At 67.6% G+C, this 22,108-nt stretch overlaps 3 protein-coding genes across 9 annotated transcripts; 2 read left to right on the top strand and 1 right to left on the bottom strand.

Moving 5' to 3' along the window:
• Window positions 1–12: 12 nt before the first annotated feature.
• Window positions 13–3,950, top strand: CPTP (ceramide-1-phosphate transfer protein). Of its 5 annotated transcripts, none has more exons than XM_019942300.3 (3): window positions 13–152; window positions 2,117–2,249; window positions 2,422–3,950. In XM_019942300.3, the coding sequence occupies exons 2-3, from the start codon at window positions 2,128–2,130 to the stop codon at window positions 2,942–2,944; spliced, it is 645 nt and encodes a 214-aa protein (XP_019797859.1). In that variant the 5' UTR covers window positions 13–152; window positions 2,117–2,127; the 3' UTR covers window positions 2,945–3,950. The 5 variants fall into 5 exon arrangements, with proteins under 5 accessions (XP_019797859.1, XP_033701656.1, XP_004315837.1 ...); XM_033845765.2 differs by lacking the exon at window positions 13–152 and adding an exon at window positions 159–352; XM_004315789.4 differs by lacking the exon at window positions 13–152 and adding an exon at window positions 159–811.
• Window positions 3,951–4,088: 138 nt separating this feature from the next.
• On the top strand, window positions 4,089–9,734 carry TAS1R3 (taste 1 receptor member 3). The gene is given in 13 exon segments (XM_019942301.3): window positions 4,089–5,735; window positions 5,737–5,812; window positions 5,814–6,023; window positions 6,100–6,418; window positions 6,421–6,777; window positions 6,780–6,877; window positions 6,993–7,175; window positions 7,288–7,434; window positions 7,607–7,649; window positions 7,652–7,718; window positions 7,720–7,965; window positions 7,967–8,194; window positions 8,196–9,734. Coding segments are annotated over 13 exon segments (2,502 nt in total). The 5' UTR covers window positions 4,089–5,442; the 3' UTR covers window positions 8,431–9,734.
• DVL1 (dishevelled segment polarity protein 1) lies at window positions 9,276–21,445 on the bottom strand. 3 transcript variants are annotated; one of them, XM_073797640.1, is made up of 16 exons: window positions 20,956–21,445; window positions 15,561–15,630; window positions 15,312–15,433; window positions 14,922–15,025; window positions 14,541–14,679; window positions 14,191–14,284; window positions 14,042–14,111; window positions 13,820–13,959; window positions 13,668–13,744; window positions 13,515–13,582; window positions 13,220–13,372; window positions 12,483–12,614; window positions 12,237–12,404; window positions 11,899–12,105; window positions 11,160–11,199; window positions 10,507–10,643 (listed from the first exon to the last, which is right to left on the bottom strand). In XM_073797640.1, the coding sequence occupies exons 1-15, from the start codon at window positions 21,123–21,125 to the stop codon at window positions 11,189–11,191; spliced, it is 1,725 nt and encodes a 574-aa protein (XP_073653741.1). In that variant the 5' UTR covers window positions 21,126–21,445; the 3' UTR covers window positions 10,507–10,643; window positions 11,160–11,188. The 3 variants fall into 3 exon arrangements, with proteins under 3 accessions (XP_033701421.1, XP_033701431.1, XP_073653741.1); XM_033845530.2 differs by lacking the exon at window positions 11,160–11,199 and having other exon boundaries at window positions 9,276–10,643; window positions 20,956–21,443; XM_033845540.2 differs by lacking the exon at window positions 11,160–11,199 and having other exon boundaries at window positions 9,276–10,643; window positions 13,295–13,372; window positions 20,956–21,442.
• Window positions 21,446–22,108: the final 663 nt, after the last annotated feature.

Raw genomic sequence — 22,108 nt, 5'->3', positions numbered from 1 at the left:
GCTTCCGGCGCGCCCGACGGAAACTCGGACCCGCGCATCGGACCTTCTGATTGGGCGGCCGGCAGCCAATCCCGGGCGGTGGGTCAGTGGCCGGGGGCAGGGCCGCGGCCTCCACTGCGGCTGCGCGGGGCAGGTGAGGGGCGGCGTTGCAGGTGAGCCGGACGCGGTGGGATCGAGCTGGCGCTGAGGAAACCCACCCCAACCGAACCGGGCGTGGGAGGGGGCGGCCGAGGACCCGACTCCCGCGCTGGCCCGGACCCCGGGCCCCTGAGCCATCCCTGGGCCTCAGCTGGAGCAGGACCCACCCGAGCCCCGGATCCCACCTCGGCGCCACCCGGAGCCCCCTTAGCAGGCGAGACTGGGGCTGTGGTGCCGGAGGGTTGCCCCCTTTTTCCTGGGGTCCTTCAGCTTGCTGTCAGCCACAGGGCTGCGGTGCTCAGGCCGGCCTCAGGACGAGCCCTGACCTTGGGACCGTGGACTGCCCCTGGGGGAGCCTTGGCGGTGCCCTGCATCACCTTCCCAGAGCTGGCAGGCTGCCCGCCCCCGGCCGCGCCGCCCCTGCCCTTCCTGTTTTTTCCAAGCTCTGAAAGGCTGCTGGCACCTCCTGTTGGCTGCTGGCTCAGGTTCTGGGCAGGAAGGCCAGGCCCACAGGATGTCTGGTGACCAGGAAGGTAGCCCTGAGGGCCTCAGAGGCCATCTGCTCGGTGGACAGAAGACTGAGGGCCTGAGAGAGGGGAGGGGTGTTCTAGAAACCTCCGGAGTGTTATCTTCCTGAGTCCAGGCCCGGCTGTCCCCCACACCTGAAGACAGGGTGAGCTCACCTCTGGGCACTCCACCCAGTGCCAGGCATGCGGCCAAGCCGTGGGGCCTGCAGGGCCTCAGCAGCACCTACTGGGCCCCATCAGATGCTCCCAGCAGCCTGGGTGGTGGGCAGGGGAGGGTGTGCGGGCCCATTTTCCCCAAAGATGTGGGACAGGATCTTAGAACAGTGCACGATTTGCCCGCACAGTGGAAGGCAGACCCTGCCCGGGCACACTAGTGTGCCCTCCTGGCTGAGCTCTCACCACACACCTCGGGTGACCGGGCTCCCACAGTGCTTCCAGCACCAAGAGCACAGGAACCCCCATGCCCAAAGGGGTGAGAGCTTGTCCCGGACATGAGGTGAGACACAGCTCAGTCCCCAGGACCTGTCAGAGCCACACCGCAGTGCAGGCCCCAGGCACCCAGGGAGGCAGGGGCTGAGGTGCCCAGCGACACCCACTAACGCTCGGGCACTTGGGTGTTTGTGGAGTGACTATATGAATGCCAGAATCCAGAGCAGGCCTCTGGCCTGGGGCACTTCTGGACTCCCTGGGGCTGGGGGAGGGCCTGTGGCTGTCTTCAGAGTGTGAGAAAACCTGTGTGTGCTCCAGCTGCCCTTCTGTGTGCGACGGGTACAGTTACAGTAGGAGTGAGAAGACTGGTGTCTGTCCATCTGTCGGCAAATGCTGACCCCGCAGCCTCTGCTCTGTGTGTTGCGATGCAGCTTCAAGCAAGGAAGGGCGTGGCCCTCCAGCCTCAGCCCACAGTCTGTCTCTCCACGGTGCTTATCCTTCTACCTACTGTGTTGAACTTCCTGTCTTTGCTATTATCACACACACACACACCTGCCACTAGGATGTTGCCTCAGCGGGGCCAGGCTGTCGGTCTCACTCACAGTGCACTGGAATGGGTGCCTGGCTCTGGGTGGGGACTCAGCAAATACTTCTCCAGTTAGTAGGAACAGACATACACTCAAGAGAGACAGACTATAAACCAGCAAGGAAACCTGAGCAGAGACGCCTCCTGCGAGTGAGACGTGGCAGTGGTTTGACAAGCCTGAGCGTCGGGGGGCCGTGCTAAGAGCCGGGCCAGGCCTGTGTGTCTGCGAGTGTGTGACCCGAGCAGAGCGAGGTGGGCTCCTGGGGAGGAGGGGCTGGCCTGGGGATGGGGGTTATTGTGGGCTTTCACTGGGGAGCAGCAGTAGCCCAGCTGTTTCTTTCCAGCTGCCCCTGCCCTCCCTCCCCGAAATAATGACCCAAGGAGGGAGCCTCCTCACCAGGAGACAACCCACAGCCTGACTCCCGGTGTGTTTCAGTTCCTGTTGAAATGGATGACTTGGAGTCAGAGTTTAATCTGAAAGTTGTCCTGCTCAGTTTCAAGCAGTGTCTCAACGAGAAGGAAGAGGTGCTGTTGGACCACTACCTCGCCAGCTGGAGGGGGCTGGTCAGGTGCGTGCGAGGGCCTTTCCTGGCCATGCGTCCCACTTGCGCCACCTGCGTCCCGCCGGCACTTGTAGGCACCTGCCGGCCCGGTGCCGGTCGGCTGTCCTCACTCGCGGCCCAGAAGGTGGGGGGTGCTCTCCCCCGCACCCCCAGCTGAGCACCCGCCTCCCTTGCGCAGGTTCCTGAACAGCCTGGGCACCATCTTCTCGTTCATCTCCAAGGATGTGGTGGCGAAGCTGCAGATCATGGAGCAGCTGTGCGGTGGCCCGCAGCAGGAGCACTATAGCACCCTGCAGGCCATGGTGGCCTACGAGGTGGGCAGCCAGCTGGTGGACCTGGAGAGGCGCTCCCGCCACCCCGACTCGGGCTGCCGGACGGTGCTGCGGCTGCACCGCGCCCTGCACTGGCTGCAGCTCTTCCTGGAGGGCATCCGCACCAGCCCTGAGGACGCGCGCACTGCCGCGCTCTGCACTGACTCTTACAATGCCTCGCTGGCCGCCTACCACCCTTGGATCATCCGCCGCGCCGTTACCGTGGCCTTCTGTGCACTACCCACACGCAAGGTCTTCCTGGAGACCATGAACGTGGGGTCCCCCGAGCAGGCCGTGGAGATGCTGGGCGAGGCCCTGCCCTTCATTGAACGCGTCTACAACATCTCCCAGAGGCTGTACGCCGAGCACGCCCTGCTGGACCTACCCTAGGGGCTGGCAGGCCCAGGTGGGGTGGGCTTCCCCTAATCCAGAGCTGGGTGGGGGCAGCCGGGACCTATCAGTCCCACCGTGGAACTTTCTGGGTCCCCCTGTGAGCTGAGCTCGTCGGGAGCCATTCAGAGCATCCAGCCGCTGCAGACAGGCTTCACGGAGAAGGCAGACGCTGGCCGTCTGCTCCACGCCCGGCCTCTCCTTTGCCTGGGCATCTCATCTTTACCCTCAGCTAAGGTACACTCATGTCCAGTCAGGCCTTTCCCGGGTGGATGAAGTGCAGGAAGCAGTCAGTGGGGGTCAGGATTAGTGTTCATGGAAAAGCTGCCCCTGCGGGGAGTCGTGGGGCACAGGACGCAGTGTCTGCCCAGCTGGGCTGCCTTGGGCCCCTCTGTAACGGCTGGCTGTCCCCAGGACAGGGAGAAAGTCCTGGGCAGGGGTCAGCACTGCAGGCTTTCCCCCCGCCCCTCGCCTCCTCAGCCAGGGGCCCACGTGTCCTCAGCAGTGACAGCAGGACCTGAAGCCCCGAGGGAAGGACTGCCCTGCTGCCACCGCCCTGCACACGTGTCAGCCGCTGCCTGCGGCCTAGAGTCTGCACAGCACAGCCTGAGAACCCCCAGGATCCCAGGACTCCTCTGGGCCAGTGCTGGCTTCTCCCTCTCCAGCGTCCAGCGAGATGCTGTGCTCCCTCTTCCCTGCCCCTTACTGCTCCATCCCCGTGGAGCTCAGGAGTCCCAGGATGACATAGCTCAAGGGAGGGCGCCTCGACCGACCGCTTTGCCTCAGTGACAGGCTGGCAGGTGGCCACGCCCATCCCAGCCATCACCCAGTGCTTGGGGGCCTGGCCCCACCCACTGCCTCTTCACTGTGAGGCCAGGACCTCAGGTGCCAAGGGGACATTATTCACCGTGCAGCAAACGTACATAAGTGCAAGCTTTCAGGTACCCTTAGAAGCTGTAATACGGGTGATGGCTTTTCCAAAATAAATAAACTGCACTTAGCAGAACTGCTGCTCTCCGGGACGGGGGTGTCGGGTGTGCCAGGTACCTGCTCCCAGGCAGTCAGGGCTGTGTCAACCACAGGGACGTGAGGTATGCCCCGGCCAGTGCTGGGGTCCTGCCCATCTCTGTGCAAGCTTTAGCCCTGCCGAACCCCATCTGTTGCCAAGGTCCACATTATCCCCACTTTAGAGGTGAAACAACTGAGTCACAGAATCACCTAAGTGGCTGAGTTGGAAACGCAGGTCTGAGGCCAGCCACACACCGTGTAGAGAGAAGAAAATTTGCCTGGACTGCAGCCAGTGGAGGGGGGCTGCTCACGCCATGGCAGTGGCCTGGACAGAAGGAGGATGCCTGTCAGGGAGGGTCCTCTCAGACGCTGCCCCAAAGCCAGCACTGAATAGCAGTGCCCAACACAAGCCACCTCCAAGTCCCCACACCCAGCGGGGACCAGAGCCTGGTGTGCCTGCAAAGGCCAGTGACTGGGGGAACAGCCTGGATTCCCCCGAGCCAGACAGTGAGGGCTGCACGTGTGTGCACGTGTGCATGCAATGGTGCAGGTGCAGGCCCTGCGCATGCGTGTAGCGTGTGTGCTGTGCCACGTGTGCGCGCCCCACAGGGCAGTGGAGACAGGCAAGGACTGGATCCCTAGACCACGTCCCATAAATGTCTGCCGGGCCCCACCGCCATACCCCAGGGCCATCGCTAGCCTCCCCCAGCTCCTCTGGGTGCCTGCAGCCTGGTGTCAGTGAGGCCCCCAGCCCCAGACTGGGGGAGACGGGTCCTCAGGCACCCGGAGGCTAAGCGGGAGCTGCTGGCCTGGCCCCCAGGCCCCCGGCACTCCCTGGGGCTGACCTGGCTGCAGCAGCCCGCTTGGTTACAGCATTTCCTCCCTCGCTTGCATGCCGCTCCTCGGGCCCAGCTGTGAGCCTGGCCCGCGCAGGCAGGGCCCAGGCCGGTGTGAGCACGGCCAGCCACGGGGCCCCGCAGCTTCTAGGCCTTAGACCCTCAAGGTGCACTGTCCCCAGGCAGGCCGAGAGCCCACGGCCTCCCCCTCGGGACCCTCCCCACCCTCGCCACGGGGTGGGAGCGGGCCATCCGGCCACCCACTGTCCTCCTGGCTGGCCTGCAGGGCAGTGGGACGCACCCCCCCAGGCTGCCCCTGGGCCTGCCAAGGGAGCCACCCCTGCAGTCTCCCACCCCGACTGCCGACAGTGCCTCCCCAGGGCTGGAGGGAGTGTTTCTGTGCCTACTCCCTGGGGCATTGGCACCTCCAAGCCTGTCTCACAGGCAGCCAGAGAATCCAGGGCCCTCTGGCAGACGGGTACAGGGTGACCCCTCTCCAGGAATAGGTGGGTGCCAGGGGCTTGGGCACAGGCAGGTAGCAAGGTCACAGTCAGCGGCTGCCCAAAGCCTGCCTGCCCGGGTCACTGTCAGCCAGAGAGCCTAGTGGTGGCATCAGGATGAATCCAATGTGAGCACACCTGTGGGGCCCAGGAGATGGAGGACATCTCCAGGGCCCCGAGCTGGCAGGTGAGGACAGGCAAGCGCTTTGCTAAACAAATCCTCTGCCCCTCCACGCCCCGACTCCCCATATCTGGCGCCCCGGTCAGTCTGCCCACTTGCCGTCCCTGCTGGAAGCTGCCACCTGCCATGCCAGGCCTGGCTCTCCTGGGCCTCGCGGCTGTCCTGGGCGTCAGGGCAGGGGCCCCGCTGTGCCTGTCCCGGCAGCTCAGCTGGCCAGGGGACTACGTGCTGGGGGGCTCTGCCCCCCTGGGCTCAGCTGAGGATGCTTTCTTCCCCTGGGCTGCTCTGGGCGCTGGCCACGACGATGGCCATGGAGGAGATCAACAGCGGGTCCACCCTGATCCCCGGGGCTGCGCCTGGGCTACAACTTCTTCAACACGTGCTGGGAGCCCGTGGTCGCCGCGAAGCCCAGCTTGGTGTTGATGGCCAAGGCCGGCAGCTGCAGCGTCGCCGCCTACTACGATTATATGCAGTACCAGCCCCACGTGCTGGCCGTCATCGGGCCCCACTCCTTCGAGGTCGTCCTGGTCACCAGCTTCTTCCTCATGCCGCACGTGCACCCCCCAGCCCGCGTCCCCCCTCCTGCCCGCCTCGGGAGCCCCTGCGTCAGGAGCTGCCTTGGACCCGCAGGTCAGCTACGGCGCCAGCACGGACTGGCTGAGCAGCCGCGAGACGTTCCCGTCCTTCCTCCACACGGTGCCCAGCGACCGCGTGCAGGTGGCGGCCGTGGTGGAGCTGCTGCGGGAGCTGCACTGGAGCTGGGTGGCCGCCGTGGGCAGCAAAGACGAGTACAGCTGGCAGGGCCTGTGCCTCTTCTCTGGCCTGGACGACGCCAAGGGCACTTGAATCGCGCGCGAGAGCTGGGTGCCGCTGCCCAGAGCCGGCAGCCCGCGGCTGGGCTCCGTGCAGGGCCTGCCACGCCGGGTGAACCAGAGCAGCGTGCGGGTGGTGAGGTGTTCTCTGCCTGCACTGCCCGCACCCTCTTCAGCTACAGCATCCGCTACAGGCTCTCGCCCAAGATGTGGGTGGCCAGCGAGGCCTGGCTGCCCTCAAACCTGGTCATGACGCTGCCCAGCATGGACCGGGTGGGTACCGTGCTCGGCGTCCCGCGTCAGGGCGCCCAGATGCCCAAGTTCCCGTCCTACGTGCAGACGTGCCTGGCCCTGGCCGCGGACCCCGCCTACTGCGCCTCGCTGGACGCAGGGCAGCCAGGCCTGGAGGAGCACGTGGTGGGGCCGCGCTGCCCTCAGTGTGACTGCATCACCCTGGAGAACGTGACTGACGGGCTGCTGCACCGCCAGACCTTCGCGCCTTCGCAGCTGTGTACAGCGTGGCCCAGGCGCTCCACAACACGCTGCTCTGCGACACCTCGGGCTGCCCTGTGCGGGAGCCCGTGCGGCCCTGGCAGGTGAGGGCACGGGAGCTGTGCCACCAGCGCCACCAGGGAGGAGGGACAGTGGGAGCAGGTCTGGGCTGGGGGGGGTGGGGGGGCTCCCCGCCCCCCCGTCCCCCCCCCCCGCCAGCACCCGGAGAACACGCACAACCTGAGCCTGCGGTTTGACACCAACGGGAACGTGGACGTGAATCATGACCAGAAGCTGTGGGTACGGTGGGACCGGACGCCCACACTGCGTACCGTGGGCACCTTCAATGGCAGCCTGCAGCTCTGGCACTCCCAGGTGAGGTGGCACACGCAGGGAAACCAGGTGAGCGCCAGCCCTGCCTGAGGGAGCAGGGCGGCCCCCAGGGCTCGGGCAGCTGCAGCCAGCCGTGCGGAGCCTGAGCCCCGGGGCCCGTGCCAGGAGCCCGTGCCCGGAGCCCGTGCCCCAGTGCTCACGGCAGTGCAAGGAGGGCCAGGTGCACCGCGTTAAGGGCTTCCACTCCTGCTGTTACGACGGTACCGACTGCAAAGCAGGCAGCTACCAGCGCAACCCAGGTGAGCCCTCCGAGGGGCCTTCCCACGCTGTCGCACGAGCGAGGGAGGGTCCCCGCAGGGTCGGGGGCACAGGCCTGGCTCTGAGGCCAGAGGCCGTGGCAGGGGCGAGGCTGGGGGAAGCCGACGGCCCCCAGCACCCCCCTCTCCTCCCCCTGCCCTCTGCAGCAAGTGTGACCAGGACCACAGGTCCCCGGACTGGAGCACCGGTGCCTCCCCCGCCGGCCCAAGTTCCTGGGGCTGCTTCTGCTCTGGCCCCGGCTCTGGGCCTGGTGCTGGCAGCCCTGGGACTCTTCATCTGGCGCCGGCACAGCCCATGGTTCGGGCCTCGGGTGGGGGGCCACAGGCCTGCTCTGCCTGGGCCTCGTCTGCCTCAGCGTCCTCCTGTTTCCCGGCCGGCCCAGCCCTGCCAGCTGCCTGGCCCAGCCGCCGCTGCACCACCTCCTGCTCACCGGCTGCTGGAGCACACCCTTCCTGCAGGCGGCTGAGATCTTCGTGGGGTCAGAGCTGCAGCCGAGCTGGGCAGACCGGCTCTGCAGCCGCCTGTGGGGTGCTGGCTGGTATCTTCCCGCCGGAGGTGCCGACAGGCTGGCAAGTGCCGCCCACGGAGGCGCTGGTGCACTGCCACGTGCGCTCCTGGGTCAGCTTCGGCCTGGTGAACGCCACGCTGGCTTTCCTCTGCTTCCTGGGCACCTTCCCGGTAAAGAGCCGGCCCGGGGGCTACAACGGTGCCCGCGGCCTGACCTCTGCCATGCTGGCCTACTTCATCACCTGGGTCTCCTTCATCCCCCTTTGCCGACGTGCACACGGTCTCCCAGCCTGCCGTGCAGGTGGGCGCCATCCTCTTCTGTGTGCTGGGCATCCTGGGCACCTCCCACCCGCCTAAGTGCTACCTGCTGCTGTGGCGGCCGGACCTCAACACCCCTGAGTTCTTCCTGGGAGGGGGTCCTGGCGATGCCAGAGGGCGAGGCAGCAGTGGGGGCGGGGAGGAGACTCAGGGAGAAAACAAGCGACCCCTGAGCCAGTGACCTCACCCCAGTGAACTCATACCTAGTCAAGGTGCCCCCAGACCAAGTCCCTATGCAGCAACCTAGACTGTGCCCCAACTCCGCTGTGACTCCCCAGCCCTACATTCTGCTGACCTTGACCCCACAGTGACCTCCAGAGTGCATAAGGGGCCTCAGCTCCGTGGGATCTCAACCCCTGGAGCCCCAGAGGCAGGCTCTGTCCCTGCCCCAGCCAAGCCCTGGCCTGCACAAGTGACCCAGCGCCACTGTTCCAGACAGAGGCCCATGGAGGCTTCCTCGGGGCCCCCCGTAGCCCAGGCTGAGCGCACAGGAAAGCCCCCAGCCAAACCATGTGAAGGCAAAGCTGGATACCACTTGCCTGGCTGGGCCCAGCCTGGGGCCCCCCCCAGCATCCTGTCCAAGCATCGTAGGAGTGGGAGGTTGGTGGGTGGGTGGGGCTTTCTTGACCCCTCTGCAGGGGTGTGTGCCTGACTGTGGGCCCCAGTGCAGGGCAGAGACCCGCTCAGGAAGGAGGGGGCACCCAGCTTCCTTCTCTCCCTGGCCAGCGAGCCAGTAGAATGTGGCCAGTCCCCTCCAGCACCGCGGACAGAGCCCGGCCAGGGTCGGGGGTCAGCACCAAGGCCAGCAGCAGCTGCAAGGACGACCCACCCCACCCCACCCCCCGCACCCCCCACCGGAGCCAGGAGCCAGCGCCACAGACAGAAGACCGCCCGCCAGGACCGCTGCGGCCAGGGCCTTGTCCCTGGGTCCTGGGTCAGCTCTCGGACGGACCCTGGGGAAGCTGACCCGGCCCCTGCACCCCAATCTCCTAAAGTGGTTAAAAAGAGACACAGATCACACGTCGGTCCCATAAAATTAAATGCTTTTTAGTGTTTAAAATAGCATTTACACAGAAGCAGCTCTATTAACTACCTGGACGACGCTCCAGCTCCACACAGTATCTACAGTGCAGACGTGTGCAGGCCAGCGACGCTGGACGGAGGGAGCAGCGTGCGTGAGTGCGTGCGTGCGTGGGCGCGTGGGCGGCCACCCCAGGACCGCGGGGAGGGGCGAACTGGCCACGCCCTCTGCCCCAGACCCCGCCCCGGCAGCAGCTGTGTGCATCTGTGGCCCTTGCCCTCAGTGTCACCTTCCCTCTCCTGCCATCTCCCCCTCACCGTCCTCCCGCACACCTTCAGACACACCGTGTGTCCCTGCGGGGTGGGGGTGAACACATGAAACTCTGCTCCAGTGGCTGGGAGTGGGGGACAGCTGACTTGGCCGCCACCCCGTGGAGCACACAGGCCAGGCAATAAATAAATAAATTAGATCCCTACTCTGGGCAGCCAGAGAGAGGCCTCGGGGCTAGGACCCTACCCCCGAGAGGGCCCCCCACCCCGGCCTGGGCAGGATGGAGGGTGGGGCCTGTGAACCGGGTGAAGAGGGGGGCCCAGGCCTAGCGGCCACCTCTCAGCTCAACCTGAGGCCCCGTGCACAGCACTGTGGGCGAGTGCGGGTCCCTGAGGCACACGCCAAGGCGGGCAGGTCAGACCTGCCTGAGCACAGGGAGATGGAGGCCCCCCCACCGGGGTCTGCACAGACACAGCTGCTCTGGCCAGGAGGACGGGCTGCCATCCAGGTTACGGTGGCCTGGGCTACCCTCAGCCCCTCTCCTCCAGCCTGCTGCCACTCTGGCCAGGCCCAGACCCCATGGCACGAAGCACAGGCTGGTCTGACCCAGGAAGGCCACGAAGGCCACACAAGCTCCAGGTGCAGCCCCTCCTGCAGGGGCAGCAGGACCACTGGCTGGAAGCAGTGGCCAGGCCGGAAGCACTCTCTCCTTGGTCACATGATATCGACAAAGAACTCACAGGGGTTCCCCATGGCCTTCTGGAAGGACTGGCGGCTGCCTGTCAGCTCTGGGGGGACAGCGGCCAGCTCCCGGACAGGCGGCCCCCCAGGCGGCCCGCCCACCACCGAGTACGCCTTTGTCAGGGGGTGCAGCGGGGGGAGCCCTGGGGCGGCGGCCGAGGCCTGGCTGCGCGGGCTGCTGCCACGGCTGAGCTGGCCAGCAGGACGCTCCCGCCAGCCGCCGCTGCCCACCCCGCTTGGCACTGTGTGGTCCGACTCGCTGCCACTGCCCCCAGCTCCAGCCGACCGGCTCTCCTTCTCGCGCCCCAGGGCCCGACGGCTGCTCCCGCCAGCGCTCCGGGTGGACCCACTGCTTTTGCTTCCTGGGGTCAAGAAGGGGGGAGAGGAATGGGACGGTCAGTGCCGGGCCTTGCCTCTTCCAAGATGGCCGGCCATTGCGAGGACAACCAGGGGCAGAGCCTGGTGGTCCTGAGCCAGGGTGCAGGTGGAGGGGGGAGCCATGCAGACACAAGGGCTGGGCCGGCCCCGCCCAGGGAAGCAAGAGCAGCTGCAGCAGGCCGGGGGGGGGGCGCGGGGGGGCAGTGGCAGACAGGCAGGGACACCAGGGCCAGCTCAGTGCCCCCACTCCTCACCCCAGTGCCTGGACCGAGGGCCTGGTCTTGCAGCTGAGAAACCGAGGCCCAGAGAAGGCCGTGTGTGCTTGGCGCACCTGCCGGCCATCTTGGGCTCCCCACCCAAGACCCGCCTTTCGTCAGACCCTGGAGCCCTGGCTGGCCACTCGGCTCAGCCCCTCCTGGGCTCAGGAAGTGTCGGGAACCTGAAGACGCCCATTGGCTGGGGATGTGCCGGGAGGGACGCCGGGCAGGACCCTGGCTTACCGGCCCCGAGGGTCCGTTCCGCTAGTCCTTCAGTCTAAGGCTTGCCCAGCACAAAGCAAGGGATAGATGAGTTACAGAGCAGGCCCGGCTGGGCACCCACACCCTGCTACCAGGGTGTGACCCCACCGGCTGGGCCTGTCCAGGGTCCACAGGTGCCCAACACGGCTTCCCCTCAGACACCACTATCCTCCGATCCACTCTCCTGTCTCCCCGTCCCTTTCTGGGTCCACCGGGCCAGCCACCAGACCTCTCCCCAGACGCTGGGGGCACGGGCCCATGGACCTCACTGACCCCACTCAGCCTCGGGACACTTCCAACAGGTCCCCTCCTCAGGGACACCCCCAGCTTCCCGCTCAGCTGCCCCACACATCCCAGCATCGGGCTGGGCCGTCTATGAAACTGTCACCTCCGGCTGCAGGTGGAAGGCGGAAGTCTCTGTCCTCCACTGTGTCCTGGGGTCCCCATGCCACTCCCCCACCCGGGCCACCACACCCCGACGCCCCCATCCTTCCCACACCACCTCTGGCCTCTGCCACGGCTGGAGCACCGGCCCCCACACGCAACCCCTGAAGCCTCCGGGTTCTTCTCTCTGGCCCCCCTTCGACCACTCGCCCCTTCTAGAAGGAGCCACCCAGGGCCCAAGCACAGAGCGGATGGGAGCGCACAGGGTGGAGGAACCGGCACACAGGGCAGAGCTAGGCGGTGGGGAAGATGTGGCGGCCGGGCGGGAGGCCCTCACCTTCACTCTGCTGACTGCCAGCACTGCCGCTGCCGTAGCCGAAGCCGGGGTCCTGGTACGCGGGCGGGAAGCAGGGCGGGGGCCCCGGGTACTGGTAGGGGTAGCCCTGCCCCAGGGGCCAGGGGGCGGCCGGGTGGGGCAGCGGGGCCAGCGTGTCCTGATCCGAGGCCCCGCTGGAGCCGCTGTTGAGGTTCAGCGCCGCGAAGTCTGCGAAGGGGTAGGCGGGGGTGAGGGGGGTGGGTGGCGCGGGGCGGGGGTGGGGGCGGGGTTGGCGTGGGGCGGGCGTGGGGCGGCGGGGGCGGGCCCTCTGGGGACCCCGCCCCGCAGCCCCTACTCACTGCTGCACAGGTCCCCGAAGACGTAGTAGCACTGCTCGGAGAAGGTGATCTTGTTCACCGTGTGCCGCAGGAAGCCGCGCTTCAGCATGCTGCTGGCGTACCTGCGCGCCTCCCGCCGCTCACGGAAGCCCTCCAGGTGCGTGTACAGCCAGTCCACCACGTCCGCCCCTGGCGTGGTGGGCGGCCGTCAGGCAGGGGCCCGGGGCCGCCCCGCCCCGCCCCCTCTGCTGGCCGTGGGACCCTCACCAATGACGGCGTTGGCGATGGTGATCTTGAGCCACATGCGGTCGCGGATCTCCAGGCCTGAGTCCGGCAGCTGCATGACCCGGACGACAGCGCCCATGTCACTCTTCACCGTCAGCGGCACCTCCTCCAGCTCTGCAAGGCACGGCCTCCTCCTCAGCCCGAGTGGCTGACAGACGGGGCGGGGGTCAGAATGGACCCCAGGCCCCACCTGCCGCACCCCCTCAGAGACCAGACTCTGCTGGCCCAGTGACTGGGGGGTCCAGCCCCACTGCTTGACAGCTCCGAGGGTCAGGGAGCCGGCACATGGGGGTGGGTGGGGGCTGGACCTTCGTCTCCTACCCTGCAGGCGCTTCATCAGAATCTGGGATCCAACCAGGACGAGGAACCCACGGGCGGAGATCGGGCCTCTTCAACCCCCTCCCCCGCGAGCTCGGGGCTATTAGTCATGTTAGTGGCAGGAAAGCCAGGTGAGGGCCCTGCTCAGACAGCCGCCCCTCCCCGCCCCGCCCCGCCCCGCCCCGCAGGCAGACCCCTGGGCTGGCCGGGCCCCTCCAGGCATCTTCCACCTCCACCAGAGGCTGGGAGGAGGGCGGGCGGAGCCCTGTGGGCGCTGCATCTGACTGCCGGAGCCTGGCATGGGCTGGGCCTCGGGTGCAACCGACTATCCCCATCCGGGGCGCCGCGGCCAGGCCCTCGCCTGGGGCCTCAGTTCCCTGGTCTCGTGAGCCACCACTTACGCGGAGCGCCGGGCACCGAGCTGGTTAGTGAGGAGGTGCTGGTGCGCGTGACGGCGCTGGAGCAGGGGCTCGTACCGTAGCGGGGCAGGGCTCCGGTCAGCGCCGCCGTGTGCGACAGCCAGGCGGCCGGGTCAATGGGCCGAACGGGGTCAGCTGGGCGGCCACCGCGCGGCAACAGACGGACGGACGGACGGCGGGAGAGAGAGCAGAGCACAGGGGCGCAGAGGAGAGAGGACCTTCAGGCCGCGCTGGGCACCCCCCGCCCCCGCCCCGCTGGCCCCGTGGGGTCACTCACCCCTCGGGATGGTGAAGTAGCTGCGGGGCGTCGGGTCCCAGCACTTGGCCACAGTGAGGCTGATGGGCCTGCGGGGAGGGCGGGTCACACGGCGAGGCCCCGGGGGGACCCCCCCCAACTCTCAGCCCCTGCCCCGCCCGCCCCGCGCCTCACCCTGTCTGGGACACGATCTCCCGCAGGACCCGCACCGCGTCGTCGTTGCTCATGTTCTCAAAGTTGACGTCGTTCACCTGGGGACGAGGGGTCAGCGCGGTGGGTGCAGGTGCCGGCCCCCCGGCCCCCCAGTGGCTCCCCCGGCCCCGCACCTGCAGCAGCATGTCACCCGGCTCGATGCGGCCGTCGGCAGCCACGGCGCCGCCCTTCATGATGGAGCCGATGTAGATGCCGCCGTCGCCCCGGTCATTGCTCTGGCCCACGATGCTGATGCCCAGGAAGTGGTGCCTCTCTGCAGAGAGCGGGGGTGAGCAGGTGCCCCCCACCCGAGGACCCCGTGCCAGGCCCGAGGACCTGCCCCGCCGAGGCCTCACCCATGTTGAGCGTGACGGTGATGATATTCAGGGACATGGTGGAGTCCGTGATGCTGCTGAAGGAGGAGGCCTGCGGGGGGCGCCAGGTGAGGGGCTGCGGGTGGGACCGCGGCTGGGACCCACCTGCCCGCTCGGGCCTCCACACCTACCCGGTCTGTCTGCCGCAGGCGCTGCTTCCGCCGCCGGCGCTTGTGCTTCCGGATGAGCCGGGAGGAGGTGCTCTGCTCCGTGGAGCTGCTCAGCCTGGCGGGGTCGGGGCGTGGGGGGTGGGGGTGGGGGGGGGTGGGGGCGGTCGGCGCAGAGTCAGGGCCTGGCCACCCCTCCCCCACGCGGCAGAGGAAACTGAAGCCAGAGGGGCGGGGGCGGGGCCAGACCTGGGGAAAGCCGCCCCCCCAAGACAGCGAGCCACCAGCAGGGCCCCCTGCCCACACGTGCACATGCACGCGGACACACCCTGCGCACACGCCCCGCCCCGCCTCGCACCCCAGCCCTCGCCCACCGGCTGGTGTTGTCGTCCTCCTCCGAGTCGATGAAGCTGCTGGACTCAAGTTCACTGCTCAGCACGGTGGACGCGCTGTCGGGGGGCAGCCCTAGGTCCCGCCGCCGGTCCCCCCTTGGGTGCCCGTTGGTCCGGGCGGCTATGGGGACAGCAGGGAGGGGGGCTGGCTGTGGGGTCCCCTGGAGGTCACGGGCGGCCCTGCAGCCTAGAGCACCTGTTGACCTGGGAGCTGGCAGGGTGACCGCTGGGTTGCTGGGGGGGCCACTAGGGTCCTGGAACCCCGGCCAAGGGACCCCCGCTGGACAGGGCAGTACGTGGGGGTCAGCAGGGGCTTGGGGCGCCCATGGGGTCCCGGGGAGGTCAAGGGTGTGGCCTCGTTACCCTCCTCGCGGTTCCGGCGTCGGGCTCGCTCCCGCCGGTGGCTGACCAGGGACTCCGTGCCGGTCTCGTTGTCCATCCCATCTCGGCTGCCGGCCACATTCGGGCTGTGCCGACAAGGGGGGCTGGGCTGGGGCGGCCGGGCCACTCACGCCTCGAACGCCCTCTCAGCTCCTCTGCTGCCCTCGTCTGGTGGGACCCCGACTCCAGCAGGGGCCCCCATCCACCCGCCGGCCCACTCCAGGCCTCTCCGCCCGCCCCTCCTCTGCTGACCAGCGCCTACTGACCGTGGGTCCCTGCTCAGGGACCTGCCCCTCCCCACCCCTAAGAGGCCTGGCAGGACACAGGCCCCTCAGAACCACTGGGCTCAGCGCCACCCCTCAGAGTCCTTACTGGAAGGAGGGGGGCCGGGAGTCCCCGATGCCGCCTGTCCGCTCGAGAGGCGGAGGCAGGTCTGCGTGGCCGTCAGTGCCCTGAGACCCTGCATCCGAGTGTGTGCCCTCAGCCAGGACCAGCTGCGGAGGAGAGCAGGGCTCAGGGACCGGCTTCCAGGCAAGCCTTGGCAGGGCACCGGGGCACAGGTGACCAGCCTCCTCCACTCCCACCAGCCCAGGGCCCTCTGCCAGCACCCCGTGGACTCACCCAGGAGACCACGCGGCCGTTGAAGCAGGGCAGCCTAGCATTGTCGTCGGAGATCTCCTCCTTCACAACCCTGCAGGCAGATGCAGCCGTGAGGCCACTGCAGTGGGGCCTGCTCCCAGCACTGGGCTCTGGACGAGGGCCCCAGTTCGTCTGGGGTGCAGGCCACACGGGGCGTCCAGCCACACGCCCAGATGTCAGCCTGTGCGGATGCCCGCACCTGGCACCTCCCTTCCCAGGAACCTTTACCACCCTTCCAAGGGCCCCTTCCAGGGTCCAGGTCCAAGGGGACCCAGACACTCCCAGCACCAAGGGTCACTGCCTGGACGGCCCTAAAATGCGAGTATCTGCCTTGCTCTGCGCCTCTGTGCCCCCCCGGCCTGTGCATGGTGAGGGCAGAGCCCACCCTGCCAGCCTAGAACAGGGCCTGGTTCACAGCAGGCCTCAGCACAGATGCGGGCAGGTCGAGAGGGCACAACACACAGACCGACACGCACACACTCCAAGGGCAGGCGGCCGCCCCCCGGCCCATCGGCCCAGCCAGGGAGACAAAAACAGACCCCCACTCAACGGCACCAGCCCAACTCGAGACCTGGAAGGGCAGCCAAGCTCAGGGCCAGCTGGGGCCACAGAGAAGCCTCAGGCCCTGGAGGGCAGCGAGCGCCACCAGCCATACCACTGCCCAGCGGCTAGCCCTGGCCTATCCCTTAATGCCGCCCCCAGTCAGGGGGGCTTGGGGCGGGGTGGGAGAGGCAGGTCGCCAAGGGCCCGAAAATGCTAACTGGGAAGGAGGCCAATGACCCTGGGGCCAGAAACTGGTTGGGGAGGTCCAGGTGTCAGGTTCAAAAGGGTGAGGAGGGCAGCAGGGGAAGGGCCACGGGGCAGGGCGGGCAGTGCTGTGGCCCAGACACATCCCACACTGCGGCCTCCCCGGTGGCGTGGAGGCCCGGAGAGCAGGGCAGGCAGGGCGGGGCCTGTGGCAGGAGGTGCCCCGAGGCCCTGCCCCCTGGAGGCCAGCCCTGCCCAGCGTGGCAGGTTCCTCCCCTTGGGCTTGGGCCCAGTGCAGAAACAGGAGCCGGGAGACCAGGCGGGAAGCGGCCTGTGGCCCGCTGGGCACAGACACCGCGACGCGGCTAGCCCCTGGCAGCAACAGGCGGCACAGGACGCTCCCATCCAGAGAGCAAGGCCCCAGTCCACCCCACCCACCAGGAGAGGGCCCAAGACCTCAGGGCAGAGTGGACAGAGGAGACGGGCCAGCTGGGGAGGGAGCGGGCACCCCGCCAGGGTCCTTCGGTGACCCCCCCGTTCTGTGCCTGTGTGGCATCCCAGGGCCAGCCACACAGGCACAGATGAGGTGGGCAGAACAAGGGACAGAAAGAGTCATTTCTCAGGACACCCCCTCTCCCCAGTGAGGAGCAGACACTGTGTTTGTGGCCCCCGCCCACACATCACAGTCCGGCAGAGCTGAGCTCTGGGAGGCCGAGACCCAGCCCAAGATTTAGTCAAGGAGGCCACACAGAAGTTTGTCACCCCAGGAAGACCTGCGGTGGCCTGGGGACACTTGTGGTTCTGCCAGCTGCAGCCAACAGACGGGGCTGCAGCAAGCCCTCCCGGGGGCCCAGCAGGCCCCAAGCACCGTCTCTGAGCGACTGCGGTGACAGAGACATGGGAGGGACCTGGCTCCCACCTCACAGCCCCAGTGGCCCGGCCGGCGGCCTCCCCTGCCGCCCCCCCGCCCCCGCCCTCGCCCTTTCTGACTCACACCACGGGGCCTGCCTGGCTCCCCCAGAGGTGGACACCCCAGGCAGGGGGGCCCAGGGGCATGCTGAGTGCCCACACGGCCAGAACCTCCAGGTGACCCGCCGCCCGGGGCTGCCTGAGGCCCCCATGTAGCCCACCCACACACGAACGCCCCTCCCAGGGCCCAGAGGCGCTGCTTCCCTGGCCCTCTCCAGCCTGCGAAACACACACCTTGCAGCCTGCACTACGGAGCATCCTGCCCTCCACCGGGCGTTGGGGCGCTGAGGGGCAGCTAGGCCGGGACAGCAGGGAGGGAGGGTCAGGTGCCCTAGCCCCCAGGACAAAGGGCACAGGGGCACACGCTGCCCACCCCCGGCGATGACCAGGGATAGGGACGAGGTCGGGGGTGGGGTTGGGGGAGGCCTTGGCCAAGCCTGGGGAAATGCCCCACACACAATCCCAGGGCTCCCCTGGGTCTGAGAGTAGACCTCAGGAGCAGTGGTCAGTGAAGACACTGAACCTTGTGGTGGCCACCCAGGGGCACCCCCATTGGCATCTTGCCCACAACCTCAGGATTCCTGGCGAAATCCCAGTTACCCTAGAACTTGGGCTGCCCATCCCCGCCCGCTACCCCTGCAGACTCGCCCCGCCAAGGAATCTGCTCAGAGCGGGGCCCTTGGAGCTGAGCCAGGGGCCCAGGGGGACCCCTGGGCTCCCAGAGGCCCAGTGGGATGGCCCCAACTATGTCCCCAGAGGCACAGTGTTCCCCCATGGGTCGGGGTCCTCAGCTCCCCCAGAGCCTTCCTCTGTCCCCTCACTGCCTGCTGCCCAGGCCCAGGCTCTGCAGGCCTCGGGGTGAGTGGATCCAAGTCCTCCAAGCCCCGCCACAAGCTCCGGGGGGTGACCCATCTAGACTCTCCCAACACCACTAGGGGCACTGACCCCAGATGGTGGGCAGAGCGGGAGCTCAGGCAGCCTGCGCCAGGCCAAGCACAGCCCCCCACTGCACCCCCCAGGGCCCACAGACCAGAGCTCCTGGCGCAGAGATGCAGGGGCCAGGGCCACTGCCAAGTCCAGCCAGGCCTGGAATCGGCAAGGCAGCCCTGGCAGCAGAAACCTGTGAGCCAGACACCCTCACCCTCTGCCACTCAGCCCAAAGGCTGGGCCCAGACGTCTCCCTGCACTGCCGCTCACCAAACCCAGTGCCTGGCACTTCCAGGCCAGCCGAGCACAAGCCCAGAGACCCTCCCCAGCTTCGCTGGGACACAAAAGCTGTGACCTGCATGGGAAAAGTGGGAGGTGGGTGCAGGACTCGCCACCCACTTGGCCAAAGATGCCCGTGGGGAGTGGGACCCGGCCCAGAGCATGGGGCGGTGGCCACACCTTAGACTTAGTAAGGGAAGGGGTTCCCTTCCTGGCCAGCCGTGGCCAGGAACAGAGGCCCCAGGAACTCAGGGCCCAGCCCACAGTGGGCTGAGGGGTTGGGGCAGGAAGCCCAGGCTCACCAGGTGCCCTCACAGTCCCCAATCTGAGGCCACCCCTCTTATGAGGGGGCTGCTGCCCCAGCCCAGCCAGGACCTGCCCCCACTTTCCCCAACCTCCAGCTACATCCACTAGGTATCTAGGGTGAGCTTCCAGCTCTCATTTATACTAAAGTGTGAGTGACTATTCAGCCCCTCCCAGAGGAAATTTATTACACTGAGTAAATGATTCTACAGAATAAATAAAACTTGGAGCTCTGTAGGTAGACCTCAGGGGAGGGGAGGAAGAGGCAGATCCTCTCCAAGGGTCCCTGAGGCCAACAGGCCACAAACCAGAGGTCTCAGGGGTGGGGAATAAGGTGAGCCTCCCCTGCTCTGTCTGCCCATTTCGCCTTCCAGAGTCACCCGAATCCCTCCCCGTCCCAGCCCAGCCTACTAGCCCGGTCTTGTTCTCTCCCCCCTCATCCCAGTCATGCTGAGACAACCTGAAGAACTCCTACTTGTGCTTCAAGACCCAGATCTGCCTGCCCACTGACCTCCTAGGCCAGGGCACCCATGGGTCCTGCAAATCCTCCAGCAGGCCCAGCCTCTGCTGGGAGTGCACCTTGATGGGGGCAGGGGTCTCTGCAGCTCAGCAGCTACCAGACGGAGGACCAGGGTCAGGGCCCTCAGGATGCACCCCAGATCATGGTCCAAGGGCAGCAACCTAGGGGGTTGGGCACACACTGTGCCTCACATTCCCTGCTGGCTTTGGTTTGTGACAGAGCATGTGTGACTTCAGTAATTTTTGTTGAAATAATAAACTAAGTTAAAACCAAAAGCACCCTTTCACATACCCAGTGCTCACAGCCAAAGCACAGCAGGCCCAGAGCAGTGAGACTGTAGGAGATCACCCAACGAGGGCTGGCTCCCAAACCAATGCCCTACCAGGGGAGCCCAGCCTGGGGGTGGCTCCTAACACGAGCCCGGCAGGGCTGCCCGCTGCCAAGAGCACATGCCCCCTTCTCTGCCTCTCCCTGGTGCTGGGGAGGCGTGAGAGTCCAGCTGCCCACATGTCCCTCAGGCCTTCCTGAGAGCCACAAAGTAGCCTCAGCTTGACCTGACCTGGGCCTGCCCAAGGCCCATGCAAACCACAGAATCCAGGAAATGGCTCAATGTCAAAGTCCCGAGACGCAGCCACAGACGAGGGCACCCAGGCACACCTGCTCCGCGCACGAGGCCTCTGGGTGCCCCCCCCCGCCCCCGCCCCAGCACCGCTGAGCAGGGGACTCAGGTTACCCGTGGCTGTGCCGGGTCAGGCCTCAAGCGGACAGCCAGCCTCCAGCTCACCGCTCACCGTTCCAGAGGCCCAGCCCAGCACAAGCGGGAAGTCCCCACGGCCAGAACAGCCACCACTAAGGGCAGACATGCGGACGCTGACACAGAAGCTGCCCCGAGTCAGCAGTTGGCCTGGGCCGCTCCCAGGAACCCAAGTGCCATGTGGCTCAGCAGGGACAGAAGCCCTGTGGCCAGCAACCCCGGGGCAGGGGTGGGTGGAATAAAGCCCCACATTGCCCAGTGACCCTTGACCTCTGCCCTGTCCCGAGGGCCCGGGAGAAGGGGGTCAGGAGGAGGCCATCCTGAGCCTCCAGAAACGTCTGCAGACCCCAGCAGACAGATCTGTGCCCCTGTCCCAGATCACCTCATTTCCCCCATGCTAACTAGGGAACCCACTGGGTGGCCGGCACCCTGTCCCCACCCCAACCCCTCCCCTCCCAACACTCGGACACTCCTCTGACCCCAAGCCCCATGAATCGCAAGCTCTCCAGGCCATCCCTAAGCATCTGACCTCCACATAAGGGGGGCAGAGGACCCTGAGCCTGACAGGTGCCAAGGTGGTATTTTCGAGGTCGACCTGGACTACAGACCTCCACCGCAAGTCACACTCAGGACAGGACCCAGGGCAGGTGGAGAAGCCAGGACCCTCGCCTGCCCACCGTCCAGAGCTCTCAGGCTCCTGGGCAGGCAGTCAGGGGCCCAGGCGTCCCCTGCTCAGGGCACAGACAGGTGGGACACACTGCACCGGGGCGCGCAGGCACGGGGAGGCACCGCCCGGGTCACAGCCCCAGGATCTGCCCTGCCTGGCGCAGACAGGTGCCCACACGCGCGCCCGCGCACAGGCCCTGTGGCCCACTGACCCGAAGTCCTGGTCCATGGACTTGAAAAAGAATTTGTAGGCGTGCACGGGCCGGTTGCTGAGCACGTTCTTGAAGTCGGCCAGCGTGACGCGCTCGGGCGCCACGGGCAGCTTGACCAGGTACGGCGTCTCCTCCTCGTCCATGTGATAGATGATCTTGGTCTCCGCCATGGCGCGGCGCTAAGGCCCGGCCCGGGCCTTGGACGCGGGCGCCTCCCCGCCGCCGGCCCGCGCCCCGCCCGCGCGCCGCTCCCGGCCCAGCCGCGACCAGGCCCCCGCGCCCCCGCCCGGCCGCTCCGGCCCCGCCCGCCCTGCCGGCCTCAGCCCCGGCCCCGGCCCCGCGCACACCACGGCTGCTGCCCCGCCGCCCGCGGCCACCCATGCGCCCCCGGCCCGGGACGCAGGCAGGGAGGGCGCGAAGCCCGCCGCGTCCGTGCGCCCCGCCGCCGCCCCCTCGGGCCGCGCGTTAAAGGGACGGCGGGCCCTGCTGCGCGCGGCCGTGGGGGGCGCCAGAGAGCGGCGGGCCTGACGTCACCGGGCTGCCCGCGGCAAGGGGCGGGGCTGCGCACGCGCGGGCGCGGCGAGGGCGGGGCCTCCCTGCCTGCGTCCAGGCCGGGAAGCCGTGGCGCGCGCGTCCCGCGGCCGCCGCGTGCACAGGCCGGCAGCCCTCGGCTCCCGGCTCTCGGCCCTTGGGCGGCCGGGGCGCGCCCCGCGGGGAGGAGGTGGGTGGGGGCCCTCAGGAAGCTCTGCACCCGGCCTGGAGCCCTCGGAGGGGTTCCGCGCGGCCAGGCTCCGGTCCTCCTCCTCTTAAGAGTCCGGAGGCGCCGTGGTCACATCGGCGGGGTGCGGGGGAACCGCGGGAAACAGAATTGTGTCCGGGCCGGAGCCGAGGACAGTCGGTCACATTGCGCCCCCGCGCCAGCTCCGAGCTGGCGCGCCCTCTACCGGGTCACACGGGGGCTCCGAGAAACACGGGCCAAGGGAATGCCGGTGCCCCCGTGGACGAGGGAATGCAAGTGTGAGCACGTGTATGTGATGCTCAGGCGACGGCGGGGTCAGCGCGGGCAGGTGTGCGCACGCAGGGGCACGGTGCTTCTGGCAGCAGGTGTAGGGATTCTTTTCCCGGCCGCTCTCCATCGAACCTGCCTGGGGTC

Source organism: Tursiops truncatus, chromosome 1 (genome assembly GCF_011762595.2).
Source record: "Tursiops truncatus isolate mTurTru1 chromosome 1, mTurTru1.mat.Y, whole genome shotgun sequence".
In the NCBI taxonomy this organism is placed as follows: Eukaryota; Metazoa; Chordata; class Mammalia; order Artiodactyla; family Delphinidae; genus Tursiops; species Tursiops truncatus.
Note: the sequence above shows the minus strand (reverse complement) of the source record. Positions and strands in the feature narration are given on the sequence as shown.